Source organism: Brachyhypopomus gauderio, chromosome 5 (assembly GCF_052324685.1).
Source record: "Brachyhypopomus gauderio isolate BG-103 chromosome 5, BGAUD_0.2, whole genome shotgun sequence".
Lineage (NCBI taxonomy): Eukaryota > Metazoa > Chordata > Actinopteri > Gymnotiformes > Hypopomidae > Brachyhypopomus > Brachyhypopomus gauderio.
Window position 1 is genome coordinate 6,885,265 of NC_135215.1, and position 23,640 is coordinate 6,908,904.

Here is a 23,640-nt window from a genome sequence, read left to right on the forward strand (position 1 = left end):
GTTTTCGATTATTATAATAATGTGACATCATCTGTCATATTGACGTAGAGGGTATACAAGGTGACAACATTTGACAAACTAACATGGAGTCAGAATTAGTGGGGGAGTAAACCTTGTGTTTAACCCCAGCACAAAGACCCATTTCAGCAGAATCACGGGAGTTTGGCTCCAGCTCAAGAATACTTTGAATTTTATATATATTTATTAATTATATATCTATATATTGAGCCTTACAACACAAAGTAGGATAAATAGATAAATAGTTTTATGAAAAGAAATACTCTGTGATGTTTATATATTTGATTCCTTCAGAAAAATAAAATAATACAATATGTGCCTTTCAGACGGTAACTCTACAATGCATACACTTTAATCACATGGCATCAATAAATTAATAATGCTGTTAAATCCAGGTCCTTTTAGGTCCTATTAGGTCCTTTAGCTCTTTTCAATCTTATGCACTGTGATTTTCTTCCAGAGATCCCAGACAAATATCTTTATGAATCACAGTTATTCTCCCCCACTCAGCAATTTCTTTGTGAATCACAGTAATTCTCCCACTCCTGTCTGACACAGGAGGTATTTGGATGATGTTAGCATCATACGGTTTTGATTCCTGGTGTCTTGTTGAAAGCACAGGATGAGTGTGTGTGTGTGTGTGTGTGTGTGTGTGTGTGTGTGTGTGTGTGTGTGTGTGTGTGTGTGTGTGTGTGTGTGTAGTTTCGCTGTTCAGAGCTGAGCTGGTGTGCAGAGAGTGGGCTTAGACTGAAGTATGACTAATGATACTCTCTCCACCATAAAAAGCGGCATGTCTGTGTCGATGAGAGGGGTCTTTGTTAACATCTTTGCTGTGGTTGATGATAGCCAGTCTGCCATTACCGACCTCATATATCGTGTGCTGGAGGTCACGCTTTGAAACAATAGTGGACAGCACTCACATTGTTAGAGCAAGGGAGAGAGTGGATGAGTTATATGGGGGAAATACATCTTCAGACTTTCTCTGCTTAGACCTGAAAGACCCGTGGATAGAGGGCTCGTTTTCTAATACCAGGACTGAAATCTGACTGGATCAATGGAAAACCTGCTCCACACAGCTGTGGGACATCCACTGGGAGCCTTTACCAACATAAAACATGAACACTACAATGCTTATGGAAAGAGGATGGAGAAAGACATCACCAGCAGTGAAACTAGGCCTACTCCTGGCAATGGAAACAGAAAAACCTATGAACTACTTTAACTCAGGTTCATCTGTCCAGATAACTATCTCGTAACATCTCATGGTAATTTCCGAAACGTCTGTATAGGGTAAAACCATCATTCGTGGCACAGTGAGACACAAAGTGAGAATGAAATTATGGGATATGACTCATGTTGCCATGACATCTTTATCATGTGACTTCAATTCTCAAGTTCTGACTATCTGCTCATTGTCATGAAAACAATCAGTTCTTTCTTCTCCTGCCAGAGATGGGATCTTTGGGATTGTTTCTAGACATTTAAAGTGTGTTTGTTAGAAACCAAGTTAATTGGATATAACCCAAGACTGTGGTTACCAGGCTGATTCTTTGACACAAACCCAATGACAGACCTAATCCCCATTTCCCTTTGTGTAATTGTCTTTTTTTAACATGGATTGCATAGATTAGGCATGTGAACTAGATTCTGCCTCTCAATTCAGCTCCAATGGACCAGCGATCAGACCAGGTTTTGATTTTACTCCAGGTTCTAGTACACCTAGTACACAACCAGATTCTCCAAGGTCAAAATGTGCTGGGAGCTGAATCAGAGTAAATATATGGATTGACTGGTTATCCTGTTGCTCCTAACCAAGAACCTTTGACCTAGGCAATTTAACCATGACCACCATAAAACACTGCATTTCCGACATGAGACCCTGCCTTTAGTTAAGTGTGAGACCTCAGAAGTCTGGAAAGCACACATCCATGCTCAAAGTCTCTTGTCATGAACAAAGTGGCCATCGCCACGCTGAATTTTTAACAACCCACAGCTCCGAAATTGGGGCACCACAAAAACCACACATAAAACTCAATGAATGAGTTGAAATCCGGAGGAGATCTTGGAATGGTCAAGAGCGTCCTGCCACGCGTGTCCCCGGGACAAGCGCGCTCTCTGTTCTGCAGCCGTGTTTTTCTGCAACGCAGAGTGAGCCCCGAGCTCCGTTCCCATGCGGGACAGCGTAGCGCACAAAAAACCCATTTGTCCTCGGAGCCCATGCTTTCAGCCTTTGCGGCCGACCTCAAAAGGACGGACCTGCAGCCGCTGGCGTTGCGGACGTGTCTCTGCCGCCCAGCGCCCTCTTCAAAAGACCCGCGCTTCCTGTCCAGAGGATGCCGCTTGCTGGCCCGAGCGTTCCAGCAGGCAAAGCCAGTGTGTTTTCGAGGATGCCATCTTGCGTGTGCATTCTTCAGAAACACAGCTTCATCTATTTATGGCCTGGACAAACAGTCTCTGCCGGGGGGCTTCAGATGACGTTATTCACCGTTTTATTAACCGTTTTAGCTCAGTTAGGAATCTGAGTTCGTATAATTTAATCAGCAATAAAAGACAATGTTCTTAGTTGCTGAGCAGAGTAGGCCCAGTACAGACAGAAGGGCCCGTGCATCTGTCTGCGCCCTGGCTCTGCTAAAAAAGTCATGATGAAGCTTGTACACATTGGCTTGTTGAATCCTTTCATAATACACTTCATACGTCCAGAGGCTGCCAGCAATGGCTTCTGCTCCATTCCACTCCCATAGGGATTAAACCGCTGTGTCTCCAGACCTCAAGGTATCCTGTGACACCCTGGGGGAAGTAAACAGGCATCGAGGGCCATTAAAAGGACATTCCTGCTTTTTTTAAAAGGACATGTGCTTATAAATCACCATACAACCTCTGTGAGGTCACTTCTGCAAGCATTTGCTTCTGCGTTTGCCTCTAACACGATGTTTCTAAAATGAAGTGATCATACCTGCACTGTTCGTTTTCTGAAGAGCTACTATTTGTAGCTGCTCGGGTGAGGTCAGGAGTGCCCTGTGTCTCTGGGGCGTAGGGGTCGTGATGTTGGCATGCAGTGTCATGTCTCCTTGATCTTCGACAGAGCACCTGCAGGATCGAGGAATCTGTGAGTGACATGTGAGGAGAGAAACATGGAGACAACACACTCCTACGGTGCACTCCCGGGCAAAACACACACCAAGCCCAAAACTGCAGAATATTGCACCTTTTTTATGCTCTCAGGAACAAGTTATTGGAACAAAATGTGAAGACCCAAACACGTTAATTTGAATTTTATTTCAAAACATTACATTACTTTTGTAATGTTATCTTTGGGTAGAAGAAGATTGTATGTTTCCACCTCTTTCCCCAGCAGTGATGATGAAGATGTGATGATGGTGGCATAGGAATCAGCAGCACATTATTTCTTGTCCCGTTATTTACTGTTAGGACCAATATATCTAATTTTGGGTTTGGCCCATTTATTTTTTGCCCCGGAGTGTACGGCACCATACTGTCGTGGGCTAGTGGTCAGATCAGAGGGGGAGATCGTAACTGTTCTGAGAGCAAGTGTGATCGTGGCAACACCAGGGATGATGAACAGAGCCAGGAGGCCAGGGATCACTCTGTCAATCAAATGCTTCTGGCTGCCGTGTCCTGTCAAAACACAACAGCATACCATGCATTTATGCACACAGGAGCTGTGTCTAGGCATGAACTGGAACAAACGGTTGTAATGGCTTTTGCTTTGTATCAGTCTGATACATGCTAACCATTCTGTAACTGGGTGTGTTTTTCATTGTGTTGGCTTGCTGCATTTCACAAACAATTTCAGTCCACTGTGGACTCATCCAGGTCTCACCTGGCGTCCTGGGTGGGGACGTGGTGACATCACAGGGGGGAGGGACGCAGTGAAATTGGTGAGGCATTGACGCAAACGCTATGAGAACTTCCTTGACGTGGTTAAAATAGCGTCTGGTGGACCACCTGCCCCTCCGGTAGTGACACTGAAAGACCTGCATTGCTTCCTCCTGGGGAAGACACAAAGAACCTTCTTGCATGTAATGCTGCATCTTGTGTATTTCAGTAGAAGCACTAAGCTGTAATTCATGTGATGAAGGAGACACGTTACCAGCTCTTCACTGTCAATGGTGAAGCGAAGCCCCTGCAACATGGTGATGAAGATGGTGATGTTTTCTCTGTTGGAGGAGAGGTTGCCAAACTTGAAGGCTAACATCTTCAGACTGTTCTCTACTGGGTACAGGTTCAGAAGAAGCCAGCAAGCCCCACCCTTAAACAGCCGGAGATATGGAGAAATATGAAAACTACCAAAAGCAGCAATTTTGTGGTAGAAGCGGCCTGGAGCCGCTATGAACTCGGGTAGTAAATAGTGGTGTTGTTACAGCTTTCTGGCATTGAAAACAAGACTACAGAAGCAGAGACGTAAGTGCAGTTGTCAGGTGAATCCTCACTTATTAGATTTACATAATTCTGAGTCAATTTAACAGATGTTTATTATAGTTATTAGTTGGTAAACTTACCACGTCTTTAGAAATATAACGGACAGCAATTTTGTAGTCCTTTGGAATGTTTTCGCTCTGTTAGATGTGACATTTTCAATAAAAGAAAGAGGCAAAATGTAAGACACAAAGAATTACACACACTTGTGAAACGGTTACAGGGATGTATTTCCTTATCACACTTTGCTGATAAATGAATAACATGGAAAACAGGATAACAAGAGCATTGGTGCATGGCTCACCAGTGTTTTTAACGTGGCCACATCATCTGTCAGAGGATTCCCAAGCACACCTGAACAGGTAACGATGCCAGAAAACAGCAGAACCAACACACATGCACATCCCCCGACCTGTTCATACAGACAAGATCAGTCTTCTGCTCATATAATACTCATTATCAATTCATTAAACAAACAAACTCAAAAGGATGCATCTAAAACATTCAGTGCCAGATGGCATGGTGTCTGGACGCTCCGGACCACGCGAGGCTGAGCTTGTGAATCTGGCTGCCGCCTCGCGGCTGCCGGCGTTTGGGGCTTGTTTTTTGCAGCTCTTTATCTGCCTACTGACAATGGCTTATTATTTGTTGTTTCTGATATATGCTTTGATATTGAGAAATGAAGGACATGTTATCATTTGCGTGCTCTCAATTTGGTACGAGTTAGATGGAAAACAATTTGGGAAAAGACCGATGATTCATGATGAAAGTACAGCTGAGCCTGGGGTTTGTTAGACTGGCGTGACAGTGAGGGCGGTCGTCTCTGTGCACAGCGGGTGGACAAGGAGGATGCTGCTATACTTTATCAATACCCTGGGTTGTGCAACCTCGTTAGCTTTACAACATACAAGTATTGATGCATGTTCACTCTGCAGTAAAAGAACTTTGGGAGGATGACTACGCTGCACCAAAATTTGCCAAATCACCACCTCTTTTTTCTTGTCTGTAGTTGAAAAATGATTTTGGTTTTGCTCAATGAGAGTCTCGTTCACTTGTGCACTGACAAATGACTCTAATATGCTACCAGTGCTAGAAAGGCAGCCATGGAGCAGTGCAGCTGTTGAGAGGTGTTTCTTGAGGGAGGGAGAACAGAGCCACTGAGGTGAGAACCTTCAGCATGAGTCACCTGCCAAGACACGTAGCCTACGCCACGCCTGACCCGAACTCCAGGTGCAAGACCCCTGATATGAGACCCCTGCAGTGAACAGAAGTATTTAACCATTGCGTAACTTCAGTACATAACTTCAGGAACTAAAATTACCAAAAAGAAGCAAAAACTTGCCAGTTGTCTTAGTCAAAAAGATTAAAAGCAGCTGCTGTCAGATAGCGTGCCTTTTCTGATGGCATGCCTGTTCTGATGGCGTACCTGTTCTGTGTGGACAACTGGCACCCCCGCACACAGTGCTGCCCTGTATGCTATACACTATTTCTTTAATAAAACCAAACACGCCATTATTCATTTGCAGAAGACTACCACAGGGTGGCAGAGAACACCCAGACAACACTGGCTACATGAACCAGTGCTGAGCTGCATGGTGAACTGTGAGGCTCCTCCACAGAGCAGCTCGCCCGGGCAGCTGACACGTGGAGGTTGGGTGGGGCGCTGGTGGTGTTAAGCTACGGCAGGTGCTGCTGGTGGTTCTTTAGCTCTGTGGGGTTTGCCAGCTCTCGTTAGCAGTTAGCGCAACTGCTTTTGTTCAGTTGCGATAGAACGAACAGAGCCTCGTGATTTCTTCTCTAAACACAACATTACGAGTGTGAGCATGGTTACTAATCTTTGACATATTATTTGTCCATGCAGGTTGACTTTGGTAGGAATGCTGTGTTATATTGGAGAATTATGAGAGTCGGGTGAGGCAAGATTTAGCTTCACAGCTCAAATAAGGCTAATCAGTCAAATGTCACTGGACAGTTGTAGAGGGCCAATCATGGCCAGCGTACCTAATAATTCAAAGCTAAAGTACTTTGCACTGTTCAGTCTTAACTTCCTCTTATAAAACATGCCTCCCACAAATATCATCTACTGTAAAAGTAGCCCTAAATGTTTTCAGCAAAAGCAGGAAATAAGCAGTACTAAATTACTGTATACTACATATGCATCATAAATGCATTATAAATCATACACCCTAATGCATAGTGTACCATGTATAATGAAAATCCTTCATGATATGCACATTTCCAATTTGTGTTCAATGATTGAGTTGACAAATTGGTAACGTAACAAACCAATAATACAGTTTTCTAACATGGTTTGACTTATTTACATGGTAAATTTGGTTTCAGAGTGGCTTCAATGCACTTGGATACATGTTTTAACAGACATGTGTGTGCAAAGTAGCTTTGGGTGGCTGTATTTCTATATTTAGATGTCAATATCTTCAGCCACTCACAGTATTATTTTTTTAATCATTTTAAAATATAATTAGAAACCTGAATTTGGAAACAAAGAGTAATTGACTGCATAAATAGAAGAAAATAAAAAGATTAAAATTCCAAATAACTTTTGAAGGACCAAGTTTGTTTCAGATTTAGTAGTTTTAGGTTGTGTCTTCATGATATGATAGTATAGTGGTGTCAATATCTCAAAAGATACCCTTATACCAACTAGATTTCCTAAGTGTTTTAATTATTTCAAATGTTGATACTCAGCTTCTTAAAAGTATTTTAAACACAAATCTATGGCTATGACAATTGAATGAATGAATGATTCGATTTATATGGCGCCTTTCAAGTTTAACAGATATATACAGTAATTATTCTCTTTATTAGAAATACATTGGACCCACCCTCACTAGCCACATTAGTTTGTACCGCAGTCTGCTCTGTGTGTTTATATACACAAGTATACAGCTGTAGATCATAGTTCCTACATGTTTGGCCAGTCACCCTCTAGCATGTGTAGGACTGGTCAGTTGTTGATCACTGGACCAGTGCTATATATAAAATATTTGATGGTGGACCATCCTCAAAATATCCTTTAACATCGACATGATAGTGGTATTGAGCTAGTGTGTGTTTATCGGGCACAGTTGTGTTGGTGATTTTATAAGTGGCGGCATCACTGCTGAGTTGAGAGGGTCCATCACCAAAACAAATGAATAAAAATACAGTGGTCCTGTTGTCCAAAACTGATGACAGATTAAGGGTTATGGCAGAGGCAACTTCAGGCTTTGAATACAAGTTCTGTTCCTGGATTTTGTAATCACTGGCAGTTAATTAGTGGTAATTGTAACTGGCTGGCCACTTTGTTCGGAGACAAGACTTCTGGGTAAAGGGAGGATGGATCTATAGGGAGGGCAGTAATGGGAACATCTCTGTGCTATGAGATTCCAAATACATACTGCATGGACTTGTTTTGGAGTTGAATACCTACAAGATGACCAGATCTTATCAGACACTAATCAGATGACAACAGATGAACTGCAGACCATAACATTTGGCTACTAAGAATTATAGCATATTTTAAAAGGTTTTCCTATTAAATAGCCTACGTCTAGTTCTCAAAGATTTGCTTTACACAGTGAGCCAGTCTATGCAGAAAAGGTGATATCAGAACGACCTGCAGATATTACATGCGAAGATGAGTAAATGAGATTTTAAATGATGAGAAAATAATTTAAAATAATTTAATAAAAGTTACTTTGGGTAATTCTGCATTAGCTATAGGCTGTTATAATCCGACAACACAACGGATTTTTAAGTATGTTAAAAAACTAGATTCTCGGGGTTACTAGATTTTTATTATAAAATAAATAAAGAGGTTTATAATTTTAATTTTGTTAAATTTTTCTTAACAATCGAACCAATTAAATTTTTTTTAAATTAACACTTATTACTTAAAAATAAACACTTTACTATTTAAACTAAATAATTTTAACTGCATGTCAAAGTTCACCTGGACCATACCATTCTTACATAGCAAAACAAACACTAAATGCAGTTTCCCACTAAATGCAGTTTCCCGCGAAATGTAGCTTCCTCTTTTGCACAGATTACACAGCAACTCGGTTATGTGCGCAAAGAACAAACTGAACTCGGTTATCATTTACATGTCCGTTCCATGTGTTACCCAACTGAATGAAAATATGCAAACAAGAAGCTGATTTACATCGGCGAAAAAGAGGCTCAAGTCGGACGAAATGGAAGCTTCCAATAAATTAGATGCGAAAATCTGACCGCGTTTACAAGCAAAATGAAGCATACCAGTGAACGACTGCGGTTATGCGTTGGGCGCGTGTGCGCGCGGTTGTTTACTTACCTTAGTCTCCTTCATGTGGAAGATGAAGATCAAACCAACTTTTTTACAAGTTTTATTTCCTTTTTTTTCTCTGACAGTGGAATGTAGACATGATTCCACTTGCACATGTTAAAATCAATAATCCAAACCAGAGGCAAACTAGTGTCAGTACGCACTGTGTGAGGAGCGCACGTGATGGAAGCCTATGGAAGTCTATTAAATTCCCCCCCGGAGGCGCCGCGAGCGCTGGGATGGAACGCGCGCGCACTTTTATTCCAGGGGCAGGACGCCTGACTCAGCGTGCAGCCTGAATCATGGCAGAAAATCTCAAAAGAGAGCACGTTTGAGTGATTCACTTCAAATGAAAGTGACTGCTCATTAAACGCGATGAGCATGGCCAACCAAACCAGTTCCTCTAAGTGCATTGTAAACAAATGTCTGATAAAACAATATACAGCCATATTGAAGTTAATAAACTATTTGTTTAAAGTGGTAATCTAAAATCAAACATGGGATGGGACGTTGTAGAGGTCATGTTTAACTTACATTACATATTCGCTTTGTTGTTGTATTTCATGTTTTTACCATTTAATTTTTGCGCCATCTTATTCAACTATGCCATTCATTGTACACACTAATAAGGAAACTTGCGTGATTATTATTTGATCACAAATAGCAGGTAAGATTTAGTTTCACTTAGTGTTTCAACATTATAGTCTACACCGCAAAGTGTAAAAGCGTTTATTCTTCCTTTATTACAAAGCGGTTCACGTTACCTCCTTTCAAACGTCTTTTCTCATTCAATTAAACGTTTCAGAGTTCATTTCTGGGCATCTTCCCCGCGGTGACTAATACGATTACACGTTTCTAAGCTCACCAGAGGAACCAAAAGCCTCAGTGTGGGGCAGCCGTAGCCTGTGCCAGCTCTAGTCAGTGAATAATAAAGATGTTTTAGCGAAACCGCTTAGAAGTATACTTCGGGATTAATAGTAGACCACTACCCGCAATTATTCTAGCCTGGGGTTTTTTTTTTTTTTTGCCTATAACTCGACATGAATAACTTGGTTTTACACCTTATCAACTACCAATCCAGCCAAAGGCACAGCTCAGCAAAAAGGTGAAATTCAGTGCTGCTACATCTGCAAATGTAACAAAATTAGGACGAAGAGCGATGCTTTATCGTTTGCTATTGCGGGATTACACTAATCTTGTCCACTTTTAATCTCGTTTTCTTTCTACTCCTCAAACCGATACTTCCAATGACAGCTGGATATTACAGCCAGCTAGGGTAGAATTAAAACTGCATAGTTGCCAGCAATGTGTTAGACAGCGATCACTGAATAGTTATTTATAATCTCTCGTCCTGGTTTTGAAACGAGCCCCCAAGCGTTCTGGTCGGCAGACGCCATCTTGTGGTGACTTGTGTGGTTTAAAAAGATCCAAGAGAAAGAGAGTTCCATTACAGACGTGATAACAGTACTACTGCAATTACACTCTCAAAATAATGAACATGATAAATGAATGCATGATCACTAGTTTAAAGAGCTGAAAGAGCAGACGTGGGCATCACTTCTGGTGGAAATTAATTGTTAGAAATAAAAACATTTTGACGGTGGTAGAAGCACACATTGTAATTGTCATGTTTTGGACAAAGCTGCACATCTCTGAATAAAGTTCTTATGTAACACTGCTTGTACAAGACTTAACATGGAACAGAAAGAGAGAGACAGTAAATGATTCAAGCAATTTTAACCAAATTCTACAGCTACTTTTGACCCGTCAGATGTGCAAGCTTCCCAGAACTGCATCTAGGTCTTGAACCCTTACAGGGAAGGACACCACCAATAATGATAAAAATAAAAAGACAATACACCAAATATTCCAAAAATGGCAATAAATCATGTTCACGGTGCCAAGGAGCAGGGTTGGTTTGGACCTTCTGATCTGGAGAACACGACCTCCCTCGTCACGAGGGGTGAGGGAGAGGAGATATGCAACTTTTATTTCAATTTATGTAACTGGATGGCAACTCAGAAGACGACCTGAGAAGGGAACCCCAGACCTCCTGTCAGAACTGAAGTACAGAGGACAGCGGCGGGGGGGGGGGGGGTCACTTTCTCTTGCGGGGGCTTCTGTCCGAGTCCATCCTCCTCTCCTCAGAGATCTCCTTCTTACCCCCACGACTGGAGGGCCCGCGGCTCTTCTCAGACGCTTCAGGGGCCTCTTTGGGTTTTTTACTCTTGTGCTCGGCCACTGAGGGCTTGGACTTGGACTTGGGCTTCGGGCCCTTCCGGCTTCCAGAGAAGAGAGCTTTGAGGAGGAGGATGGAGACTACAGCAGTAAACAGGGTCAAAAGTAGCAGGGGCCCAGAAAGTCCTCCTGCATGACCCCGTAAAACACCCAGTGCCTGGTCCAAAGGTGCGTCTGAACTGGGCTGGACTGGGAACTCCTAGATACAAGAGGAAGAAAAAAAAAAGAAAAAAAAAAAAAAAAAGTCAACACATTATTATATATAAAATATTTATATAATGTAAAAATCCTTCCGGCCACCTATATACATAAACAATAGTTCAACTATATGATGTAACAAACCGATACATCATTACAGCTAAATTAATGCAAAGATAAAAGCTCTATGCTGGATAACTTGATAAGTCAACTGGGCCTTTACCTTCAGTCCTGCCTCATGCAGATACTCCTCAAGCACAGGATCACCCAGGTGCACTGTGGGAAAAAACTCCCGCACATACTGTCTTTTCCACCATGCCTTGGGCTGGGTCCTACCACAAAACACAGGTTCCAGGGTGTTGAGACGGTACCCAGCCAGGCAGCAGTCAGGGGGGAATTATACAGCCTATACATTTTCTGGTGGCTCTATAGTTCTGTGCCATCTGGAGATGGTTTTTCCCCCTTGAATGTGCCAACTGTGGTATTTTTGTTAAAGTACTTGGTAACACTCAAGTCCTCAACATGTCTGTATAAGACATCATACAGACGTGTAGAAACACCTCAATAGACCATCAAAGCAGGATTATGTCAGGGTGTTATTTATGTACGCATTCATTCAAGTTCTTAAGTAGAAAATCAAATTAAGGGTTACCAAATATCTGGTATGTCCCAGAAGCAGACTTTACATGTAAAATTTGAAATGGGGGGGGGGAATCAGCTGTGCAGATGCGGCATAAACGATCATCTCTGCTCAACTCACCCGTCCGCCTCGGCCCGGGTGAAGTGATAGTGGTAGACGCTGGCTCTGACGAACGCGGGTGGAGCAGAGCGGAAAGGGTACTGAGAGTCATCCACCTGCAGCAACTTCACCACTACGGCAGAGCGGAGGCATGGAGAGACGCGTCAGTAAACACACCCGAGCAGGCAGAGTCCCAGGCTACCCGTGCCACCCCGCTTGGGTTCATTGGCTGCCTACACCTGCTGGGGTCTTTCCTGGAAGCGCTCACCAAATGTGTGCAAGCATTCTGGCTTCTAGGAGCAGCCGCCCAACCCGACAGAGCGAAGACAATACAATCTGATTTCGATACTTTGGCTTTTTGGAGGTGATCGTACCACAGGCATGTACGGCTCATATGGCAATCGAGAGCGCTTCTAGACTTAACTCCAGTAGCTTTGTAAAGGCCAGCGTAAGCCCTGGTCCAACAGTGGAGCTCACCGTCCTGCCTGCCCTGTAGCAGCTGCTGCACCAGGCCCGTGAACCAGGGGCTGTGCTCGTGGTCTCCCCGTGCCGCCTCCCACAGCAGGCGGTCCAGCCGGGGATCGTGAGGCCCCAGGAGTGCAGGAACTCCGCTCACGCTGCTTGGCTTGTGCGTGAAGCTCAGTTCCTGCAACACAGCACAGGACCAAAGGATGAGGAGAGCCATGAGGAAACTACTACGGCCTCTCGTGTGTGTGTGTGTGATGCTCCGTAGGAAAAGGCCAAGACATCAACTTGGTCCACTCAACAACTTGTGTATACTTAGCAGTTATGAGGGGGGGGGGGGGCAAGTTTTGATGGCTTGACTGTGTTTGGACTCTGTGTAGCACACTTGTGACCGTTTTGCTGGGTTGGCCACCTCTGACAATCAGGAGAATACAGTCCAATCAACACAGAGATTAATTACAGCAGGAACCTACTGTTCTTGGATCAGGCCCATACTCACTTTTGAAATCATCATAACACTGAAAAGATCATCCAGTACTGAAAAACTATATTTGATACTGAATGTACTGAACAACGCCATAAATTAAGTTGAGGGTTCAGGGACAGACTTCTCATTTTCTTCTATACACTGGAAATAATCTATTTCCTCTCTGTTAGACATGTACCATTTGAGCATAGCATCCCACCAGGAATGTCACTTTAATCTCTTTTCGGTTCCCTGGCGAGAAACGACTATTCACTGTAGAAGATGAATATGGTCCTAGTTGAACGGTAACGTCATATGATAATTAAGGAAACGCATCTCTACTGCATCTCATCTTTTAGGCCTCATTCACATTCACTGCCAAATGTTTGCTTTGGTAGCCTGAGGTCCAGCCCTGTGGTAGGTCCTCTTATAAATATTTTAAAACCACAAAACCCAGCATTAAATCCTACAGCACCGAAGACTGGTGTCTCCTTAATATTTGGGCAAAGGTCATACTTAACCTAACAATAAACAAACAAACAAAGTGAGGCATGACTTACCACCCATGTTTTCTTATCCCCACTGCCTTCGATAACTATTTCCGGCCGACCAGCAGGGGGCACCATTCTGTGCTGAATGCCATACGCACTGACGAGTTGATACTTCTCCACAGCACTGTAAGCCTTCTGCAGCTCAGGGAAAATTTTATTGCCAGACATGCCTGCCATGGCAGTGTATGGAACCTGAAGTACACACACACACACACACACACACACACACACACACACACACACACACACACACACACACACACACACACACACACACGACAAACTAGTAAAGCAACTCAATATCTAACCATCTAGGTGTCAGTTTTACGAGCTAAACAAACCATCAGACTTGTTGCATGTTGCAGTGTGAGCAGACTTGTGAAACTTGTTCCGTGTTTGAATGGCCTGTTACTGATTTTAAATGGTACGCCACTGTATTAAATAATCATAACCACACCAAAATCAAACGCTGATCATTTTGATTGATGCCATTTCACAAAGTAACAAAGGTTGCTTCCTCCTGCTCCCTCGGTGAGGTTCACTGTTTGTATATTTCAGTGTTGACTTCTCTGAGCAGGTATCAGCAGTAGGGCTGATACAATAACAGCGCTCTTATCTCTTCAGGAACATGAAAATATTTGCACTTGGTAGAAACGCCACAAGCTGCAACTTACTAAACTGAGGGCGAAGACGGCCACGGCAGCAGCGGTGAAGATGGCCCACTGAACAAGGGCGCACAGCTTTCCCAGAATGCCCCGCACACATGCACATCTGGAGGGGACACCCAGGGTTAATGCTATTGCACTAAAGTAATTTGCATATCCAAGGTTACTCACACACACAGTACCTGAGCATGGTGGTTACTGCTTCCCATGTCAGTGAGAGCACTCCTAACCAAATGGAAGGAGCCTGAATCAGGCTTACAAACTCAGAAAAGCCCTCCTGGGAGAAATCTGCCAGAAAAACCAAAGCCATCAATGAGCTACCACACAATCTATTAGTGACCAATTCTAATTATTAAACCACTAGAGTTAACCAATCCTCATAATGTATTCATCATTCTGGCACAATGCTTAATTGTCCAAAGATGATCATTAAGAAGTTATAACTAGAGGTGTCACGATACCAGGAATATTAGGCAATATCAATACCAATAAAATTCTCAATACCAATTTCGATACCATGAGAAATAAAAAAAATTTAAAATCATATACGCTGTTATTTAAAGTCTTTTCCCTAAACATTATTTAAAGTTTGTTGCTGGTGGTGTTTTAGCGTTCTTGGCTTATTATGCTGCTCTCATGTGGTCTGGGAGATCTCTGAAACAGTCGCTACCACAGGAAACAAGTTTTGAGAATTTCAGTATCGACTTGGCACCAAAGTGTCGGTTCTTGTGACGTGTCTAGTTGTAACAGCAGGAAATTAGCTCATTTAAATACTCCTGTCTCCACACAATCACATCTCAAAGGAAATCGAAGCTCGGTCACATGCACACATGGAACGTGCAGCAGTAGCAGGTCAAAAGGCCGAGCTGCTCCCTCTCAAGATACAGCCCGCCATGACTCACCTGTTTTAGAAGACACTATCTTCTTGTTCCAGTTGATCTCCAGCTTAAAGAGCTTTATGGTGCCAAGCAAAATAAGGACGTAGACAGCCAGTCTGACGAGTAGAGCCAGAGTGGAGAACAAAAACTGGCTCCATGCTGAAAGAGAGCAGCGCACAGAGAAACAGAGGAAGAAAGAGAGAAGTGATCAGTACAGGGGCTTTAAGGTCATCACCACTACTAGACAGACACACAATACTCATTTGAAGCTCGAGTCAGACAGTTTAACGTGTGCACTCAAAACAAACCCATCTATTGCACAACTCCTCTGAAAGTGTGACGAGCTCGTACTCTTTGACTTGGGCTTCTTTTTCTGCTGTGTGCAGCAGCTGAAATAGTCGTCGTCCAGCAGAGAGAAACTCAGCACGATGGAGAGCAGGTGCGTCAGGTTGCTGCCACCGAGGAGAAGCAGGCAGAGCTGCAGAAGGACCTGGAGAGAGCAGCAGCACATTAGCGCAGAGGCGCCGCTGTAGAGGAGAATAACGACCCACGTTCGTACTGCGCTGCCGTGCTAACGAGAGGGAATCCATCACGCTGCCGCGCCAACATGCACAGTATACATGGACAAAATTAATGGACTCATTTTCTGTTCACTTCCTTGCTGAAGTGTTTGTTTGGCTTTTTATATGATGCAGCTGTGCTTCTGTTGGGTCTGTGTCTCTGTTCCATACACACACACACACACACACACACACACACACACACACACACACACAGATAAACAGACCTGGATGTAAAAGCCACTGATCCTCAATCCACGAAAAGGAGCGAAGAACATCACCAGTGGGACGGCGATCTCAGACGTCATTATGAAAACTGCACCCAGTCTCGACAGCCAATCAGGGAGCTGGTGTGCGTACCAGGCCAGAGGTGTTGGACCCGCCTGAGTCTCAAAGTACCGACCGAGTGCTGCAAACATGTGAAGCGCATGAGAACTGGACTAAAGAGGACAAGACAGCCATTCGTGTCTTTACACTGGGTTCAGACCCAAGAGCCCTCCTTGGATGTTGTAAGGAGGGATAGTTAACCGATTGGTTGACAGTGACCTGGTTCCTCAACCACTCACTCCTTAAAGATAGTAAGAAACCTGGAGAACAGAGTCGCAGGTGTGTAATATGAATACAAACACGTACCTGTGAGGTCCCACCAGCAGGGGTCACTGCTGGCCAACTTGCCAACACCGGTACAAAGCACAAGCCGGAAAAGCAGCCAACGGGTCAGCCAAAAGGTCACGGGGTCATGGAGGCCGGGAGAGGAGGAGCTTCGCAGAAAGCCACAGGGAGCAACCAGGAAGGCCAAAAAGCCCGCCTCCAGGAGCAGAGCGTCGCTGAGAACGGACAGACAGCGTTGGAAAAAGGGAAGCATTCCTTCCTCCTCCGCTCAGTTGTACAACTAAAACAGCAGCTACGCAACCTGACGCAGTCAGAGCCGTATGTCCTGGCATTCTGACAACTGACAATTCATTATGTAGTAATAGTGTCTCTGAAAACCTGATGTTGGCATTACACCAGCCTCATCAGGCAGACCGCTCATGTATATGAACACAAACACACAGTAATCTGCAGCCATTGAGAAAGTGACTTCCAAATGTACATTGGTTGGTTTCAAATGGAGTTCTGAAATTACAGTCGGTGTCTCAAACATGGCAGACAGGTGTGATCTAGGACTGTCCCAGCGTGAAGCTCGTTGAGAAGTGGAGGTCTTACCACTCGGAATGAAGGAAGTCTCCACCAACCTATGAAAGATCAAGAACCTTCAGTCAACAAGAGCCCGGATCCGAACAGGGGACACATTACAACACCGACATGATATTCTGGACCACAACCACATCACTTGAGAATAAGTACCCAGTATGTCATGTGGATACGAAACGAAACAAAACGAATTAAAGGATCCCCCTTGCTTCGGAACCTACATATCTACTGCCCATCTACAAAAGCAAAAGTGTGAATTTTCACAGCAATGTTACTTTTAACAAATTCAGTCAGCCAAGATAGACGATGGAATATTTATTACATTTTCATATTAGGCAAACTGGGGCGATCCATTAGACCTAACAGAGGGGTATTTACAGTGTACAGAAAAGGATGTGTGTGTGGGGGGGGAGGGAGAGAGAGAGAGAGAGAGAGAGAGAGAGAGAGAGAGAGAGAGAGAGAGAGACTCACCGTGTATAGGGAGAGATAAAGGGCCCAGAGGCAGAGGTAGACCAGGCTATCTCTGAACACTCCCAGCAGCACAGCGCCAAAGCTCAACAGAACCCCCAAGAGGCAGATGATCTCCAGGCCCTGCTGGGGCGTGAGGCCCAGAGAAGGCGCCAGCCACAGGAGAGACGGTGTGTCCTGCAGCTGCTCCAGGAGTGGCCCCTGCACCCCGGCCACCAGGGGGCGCACAGGCGAGATGCCTTCATCCCCAAACAGACCTGCACTCAACGACACAAGCGCAGCCTTAAGCATTTACACAAGCTGGTCAAAACACAATCAGTGTTTGAGGACAACCGTAGACACGTGACTTGATACATCTGAGACAAGTGTGCATTTTCTGTGGTTGGACATAAGAGCATGTGCAGCATTGCATGCTTTTGCCTTACAACTGCATGTTGCCTTGCAAACATCATTTTTGGGGGGTACTTAAACATGTAATGAGTACATGCACACAGGTACAGCAGAAAGGAAAAGCACTAGCCCTCCAGGAACCTGCCATGTTTCGGAAACAGCACAGCGCTGCATTTGGGCGGCTTTCACAGAGCGCGCGGGCAGCCTGGTTGCAGGGCATGCTGGGTACTGTGCCAAGGCCAATGTTTGAGTCTCGCCGCCTTCATTCAAATTTCTCCCTCTTGTTTGCCCTCTCTCGGGCTCTGGCACAAGATCCTGCTTTGCCGTCAGCTTCGCTCAGACATCAGGGACATAAAATCACAGTTGAAGAGATTGAAACTCTCAACAGAATGCAGGTCTAATTGGGAAAGGGAGCTTTAATGTAATCCCAGCTGATTGCAGCGCATGATTATACAGGTCCCGCCTCGCCTTCACACCACAGCTACAATAACAAAACAATGAAATGACAATCAAATGATTGCACTGTCCACAAGGGTCAGATCAGTCGTCTGCGCTGCCTAGTTTTAAGGTCGTCTGGGTCTACAGCAGACGCGACGCGCATTTCTTGAGGTTTTTCTGCAAATCAAAGTCCTCGAATTTCACATTGTGGTAAAACCACATCTATTTATCGGTTCAGGGTTGGTGTTTTCGTAAGGCTGATATCCCTAAAGGAGATCACAATCGATCGGGAATACCTAAAGGATCTTACAAACGACCCGACCTCGATGTCCACGTCACTACAAGGAGTTCCAGTTTATTTTTTTCATTCTACCGACCAAACAGCAGCAGAGTGGTCGTGCATATGCAAACAGCAATGACGATCTTACCTACATTAGTCTGTACTACAAATAACTATCTGGGTCACTTTAACAAGTTTGAGCTTGATGACGACTACAGCTTCGTTACGTGGATCGCTGAGAATAAGCCAGACATACGTGCACTTTTCCTCTGCCGCATTCGTTACATCGAAGACTTCATGTACCTTTTTAGCAAAAACACAAGCATACAATCATATTCTTGCGAAAGCTGCATACGCATGTTTTCGTGAAATATGCCATTTGGGCGCCGTTGCAGGTGCAGACCGGCGAAACGTGGGTCGGGAGAGCGGAGGAAGAACGATGACGGGTCACTTTCCTGCGCGCGCGCGTCACCACCTACGGGCTCAGACGCGCACGTGCTAGCACGAGGAGATGCCGTCTGACGTTTTATTGAAATCGCGCGATTTCGGCGTCTGCTGAAAGGATTCGACTTGGTTTCAACTAAGGCCTCAACCGCTTTCGTGCAATCCGGCATGCAGGCTATATGAAGTAATGGAAGTGATAGAGAGGTGCGCCTGGCGTCCCCTGGTGATCCACAATACACCGTTTCAAACGTGCTGCCACAACAGCGCTCGTGCATCCGTTAAGTCGCGGTTTGGCCACCGTTTAACCAATAGCGTAGACGCGGCGGCTGAAAAAAAGTAAGTGGAAACACTTCGGTTACTTTTACAAACGTTTAGGTGCGTAGTGACCCATCCCAACCGAGGGGGCTATGCTGAAGCGCGTGAACGCACAGGTGGTGGGGCACGAGACCAGCCCGCGAGCGTCGCGTGGGTGAACAAAGGGAAAAAGGTTTTAATCGCGTGCACGGCCACGCGCTCGCGCCGCGCCCCGAATCCACTGGCGTATTCGAAACATTAACTATAACAATTTGGCACTTCCTACCTGGTATTTGGATGTAGAGGGATGCAAAGGCGAATAAATAAATGATGGCCAAGCCCCGCAAAAACAACTGTCTTGGGATTCGCACTTCCCCCATTGTTGACCAAACTAATCCGAAGAGACAAAATACTTTTCCAGGAGTGGCGAAAACTCAACGTGTGAGCGGGAGTTCTGCGTTGAGGGGAGGGAGGAAAATCAACTGGGAAGCGAGGGGCGGGGCTAGCGTGGCACCGCCTCCCTATGCAAATCGAAACCAAATCCACGCCGCTAATTTGAACTCGGTTGTTAATCCGTAATTCAGACGTGGGCTTGGATCTGCCGACGAGGAGGGCCAAAGTAATGAACACAAAGTTGGGAGGCGGCCGGTGGCCTCGAGACAGACAGGGCACGTCCTTCTAGTCTCAGTTTTACACGTCACGGTAAAAGCACGTGCCTTTTGAGTTGTCCTCTCTCTCTCTTCTCTTTTCCACTGAGCGATTCAAGTCTGAATCATCATAGTTTACCAAAGCCAGACACAGAAATATCTTTAATAGGAAAACAACCCCTGTAAATAAATCAGTCTCACCCACACACAAACTGTTAATTTGTAGACTTTATTAGAATCATTCATCCTTCATAAAGCTATATATCCAAGAGAAAACCAATACCATAGAGCACAGAACAGTCTACGATTAATTACTGCAACCTTGTCTGTGTGTTATATAAAATGGTACAATTTACAGTATGCCCTTTCATATCCCCATCCTGTTGTCACACAAGACGAGCTTTAATCAAAATTCTGCACTTCATCTGGAAGACACACCAAGCAGTCAATCATTGAACACTTTAGTACAAAATGTGGAGGGTGAAATGAGTGCATTACTTTGTCAAAACCACAGGGTTTTTTTTTTTTTACCATAAAAATACAACATCCACAACAAATGCCAGAGTATCAGTAAACACATATAAACATAGCAACACATTTACCTCGTACAAATAGCCAAATAGTTACATTTACATTTATTTACATGTACATTTAGTTAATATCCTGTTCAAAAGCACATTTTCTCAACTAAATACTAACTTTGCATTTCACAACGCAAACAAAGTTTTCTCTTTATACACCAACTTTATTAAAACACAGCAAACCTTGTTCAGTATCCAATCATTCTTTCAAACATTAGCACAGATTCTCTATTTGAGATGAACATTGTCAATCACTGTACAACCACTGTAAAAAAAAAACTAACATTTGATGGCAATACAGAAACAAAACACTAACTTGCAAAACACTAGGTAATGACATTGACTCCTGTAGTTTAGTATAGTCTGACTCAATGGTATCTTGAATTCTGGCCTATCCGTATTATTTCCTAGGATGAATTCTGTGATCGGCTGCAAAGCACTTTGTAAGTCGCTCTGGATAAGAGCGTCTGCTAAATGCCGTAAATGTAAATGTAAATGTAGATTAGACAACAAAGGAGTCAGTAACAGTTTTGCAGTAAATGTGATATTTTACTGTATTAGGGACATTACTGTAAATTGTAGCCTAACCCAAAAATGAATTACCGTCATTGTAAACATAATTAGCCATGGTCCTATATGTGTAAAAATACACATATACAAAAAAAGCCACACAAGGGGGAAAAAACAGAATACAAAACTGAACAGTCTTGTTACGTGTAATGTAAACGGTCTTCACCAGTTGGCCACATGTTTTCATCCTCATCTGATGTTGGCCCTTGCCATGCACCTGCGGTAGAAAAGCTTGGGATGCCTTATTCACCCCTGGCAGTCTTCAGCTGAAATGTCTCTGCAGCCGGGATCCATTGCATCCAGGAGGGACATTTGGTCATGAGGCCGATGATCATACACCTTCCACCTCCAGACTGAAAAAAGTTCAGTAGGGTGGGAGGAAAAGGGACATCACTCTTGGATGGTCTATAAACCAGTTTCTGATGACATGAGAATGACAAAATGCTACATCGTCCCATCACAAATGTCCTCGTGTTTCCTCCCACCTGTTCCCTTTCTGCTTCTGGAACCAGTTGTTGGTAGAGTTCATTCAAAAACGAAAGAAGGAAGTCACTGTTATAAGGACCAATCTGGCATTTGTGAAGGACCAAACCAGCACTTGAGATTGCAGGATTGTTATATTTGCTCCTCTCTGACCCGGTACATTACTGTACTTCATTTTATTTCATTGATCTATATGTGCAAAAATGTGTATTACAGGAATAGTTTTTCAGCTGCCTTTGTTTTTGCATAACTTTGCATTTTATACAATATTTAAGGTTTTGAACCTTAGGTTTTCATTTTTGATATGCTGTGTGCCAGACATGTGAACAAGTCACTAAGTTGCAAGTAACAAGTAAGTCAAATCTTCACAATCAAGTCTCGAGTCAAGTCCCAAGTCAATACAATCAAGTCTCGTGTCAAGTCCCAAGTCAATACAAGCGAGTCTCGAGTCAAGTCCCAAGTCTTAAACTTCAAGTCCTAGTCAAGTCACCAGATGTAATTTCAATATTTAACACAATTGATGCAGTTGATTAGTAGTATATTAAGTTAGTCAGACTAACTAACGTTAGGCGTTTGAGTGTTTCGGTTCGCTTGAGTGAGATGTCGCAACTGTCGTCGTCACCTAACCCCCCCCCCCCCGGCCTTTCGAATTATCGTTGGTGCGGACCGCTCACACAAGTCAAGTTGCTCAAGTTGCTTGAGTTATCACATCCCAGCTAGGTAGCTAACCGTTATAGCATTATGTTAAACATACATAGCAGAGACTTACTTTTGTTTGTGCAGCCTCAAATGTCAAACAAAGTTTAAAGTGGCTGCATCTCCATCTCTTATCCTGACTCCACATGTCTTGCATGTCGCAGTTCTTCTTTTATTCACAACAGCATAATCTTTATAATTGAACAGGATAATTTTTGGGAGCATGTTGATTGTCCTCTCCGCACAAATTCAACGCTGCTGCCCCCCGCCCCCTCTCCCCCGACTGGTTACGGATAAACTGAGCTGAGCAGTTCACATTTTACGGCACCATTTAATACAAAATGATCCAGTTATGTGATTCTATATTACTTGTTTATTATGTTAAAATAATTTCAAGTCTTTTCAAGTCTTAAAGCTCAAGTCCGATTCCAAGTCCAAGTCAGTAAAGGTAAAGTCTAAGTCAAGTCGCAAGTCTTCGGTGATGTTGTCGAGTCAAGTCACTAGTCATCAGTTTAGTGACTCGAGTCGGACTCGAGTCCAAGTCATGTGACTCGAGTCCACACGTCTGCTGTGTGCAAGCATTTGTAAATAAGACAAAATGATCCAGAATTTTGTTATTGGATAACCTTGTGTGTATAGAAAATGTAAGCATTATAGAAACATGTAAAAATTACTGAATTTTGTGCAAAAACAACATGAATTGTTCTTTCTGAACCTGGAATGTCCACCTCTGCTGGGGAGACTTGTTTAAAGCTTAGGGCGGCTGTGAGACCCACTGAGGCATCAGAATGGCACTTCCACAAGTTAACGTTACTGCCACAGCCAGGCCCGTGGCCACGCCTCCCAGCCGAGGCTCCGCCCCCTGGTCCTTAATTACATCTCCTCGGCCAGCTATAGCTAGCCCAAAGTAAACAACCATTGAGTGATGTTCTACGTATACTAAAATATATATAACAGTTAGTCCACATCAGTACATCAGACAACGAAGTCAAACCGTCAGAACTGGTCGTGTTTTCCTCAACTGTGGTGTTTACATTTTGATTCTGCGGTTCACGCCTCTATAGAAAAATAGAAAATACATAAACGTTTCAGAGTTGAAATTTCCGTTCTTAAAAAAAAACAAAAAAAAAAAATGTTTAAAAAAATCTAGACTGTGATGTAACCTCTGTACCTAAAACCAAGAGATACTATTAGTACTTAATTAAGGAAAAGGCTTTAAAGTCTACTTACAGATTTTTCTCCTAATTAACGTGAGCTATTGAGTCATATAAGTAAACGACTTCTCCAAATTTGCCTTCCCAGCTTTAAATGTAAATCACAGCTGACACACACACACATTTGAAATGCAGTATGTAGGCCTGAAGAGGTGCTAACCTTCACACAATTTAATAAAGCCTTAGACTAATGAAATAAAACCTCGTATCTTCACGTTTAGAAGATGGTAAAAACTCCGCTTCTCTCCGGCAGGGGGCAGCAACACATCTGCTTTGGCAACGTCTAGCATTACAGGAATAACGTCGCTAAGGGCGAACGATAAATAAATTAGATCAAGCATATGTTTTCAGCTGTTTGTTATCAGACGTTTGGACATAAAGGTCCTTAACGATAAACGAGGTCAAACGGTAGTTAGA

The 23,640-nt window shown here is 43.7% G+C and overlaps 2 protein-coding genes across 2 annotated transcripts; both read right to left on the minus strand.

Moving 5' to 3' along the window:
• Positions 1–1,538: 1,538 nt before the first annotated feature.
• kitlgb (kit ligand b) lies at positions 1,539–10,213 on the minus strand. The gene is made up of 8 exons (XM_077005279.1): positions 8,774–10,213; positions 4,760–4,867; positions 4,539–4,595; positions 4,130–4,288; positions 3,860–4,028; positions 3,554–3,654; positions 2,972–3,105; positions 1,539–2,805 (listed from the first exon to the last, which is right to left on the minus strand). The coding sequence occupies exons 1-8, from the start codon at positions 8,786–8,788 to the stop codon at positions 2,763–2,765; spliced, it is 786 nt and encodes a 261-aa protein (XP_076861394.1). The 5' UTR covers positions 8,789–10,213; the 3' UTR covers positions 1,539–2,762.
• Positions 10,214–10,368: 155 nt separating this feature from the next.
• lmf2b (lipase maturation factor 2b) lies at positions 10,369–19,531 on the minus strand. The gene is made up of 14 exons (XM_077005256.1): positions 19,319–19,531; positions 17,190–17,443; positions 16,731–16,759; positions 16,158–16,351; positions 15,752–15,933; positions 15,316–15,454; positions 14,989–15,123; positions 14,269–14,374; positions 14,096–14,192; positions 13,431–13,613; positions 12,417–12,585; positions 11,961–12,072; positions 11,424–11,532; positions 10,369–11,201 (listed from the first exon to the last, which is right to left on the minus strand). Exons 1-14 carry the CDS (start codon positions 19,410–19,412, stop codon positions 10,863–10,865), a joined length of 2,142 nt encoding a protein of 713 aa, XP_076861371.1. The 5' UTR covers positions 19,413–19,531; the 3' UTR covers positions 10,369–10,862.
• Between the last annotated feature and the right edge of the window lie 4,109 nt (positions 19,532–23,640).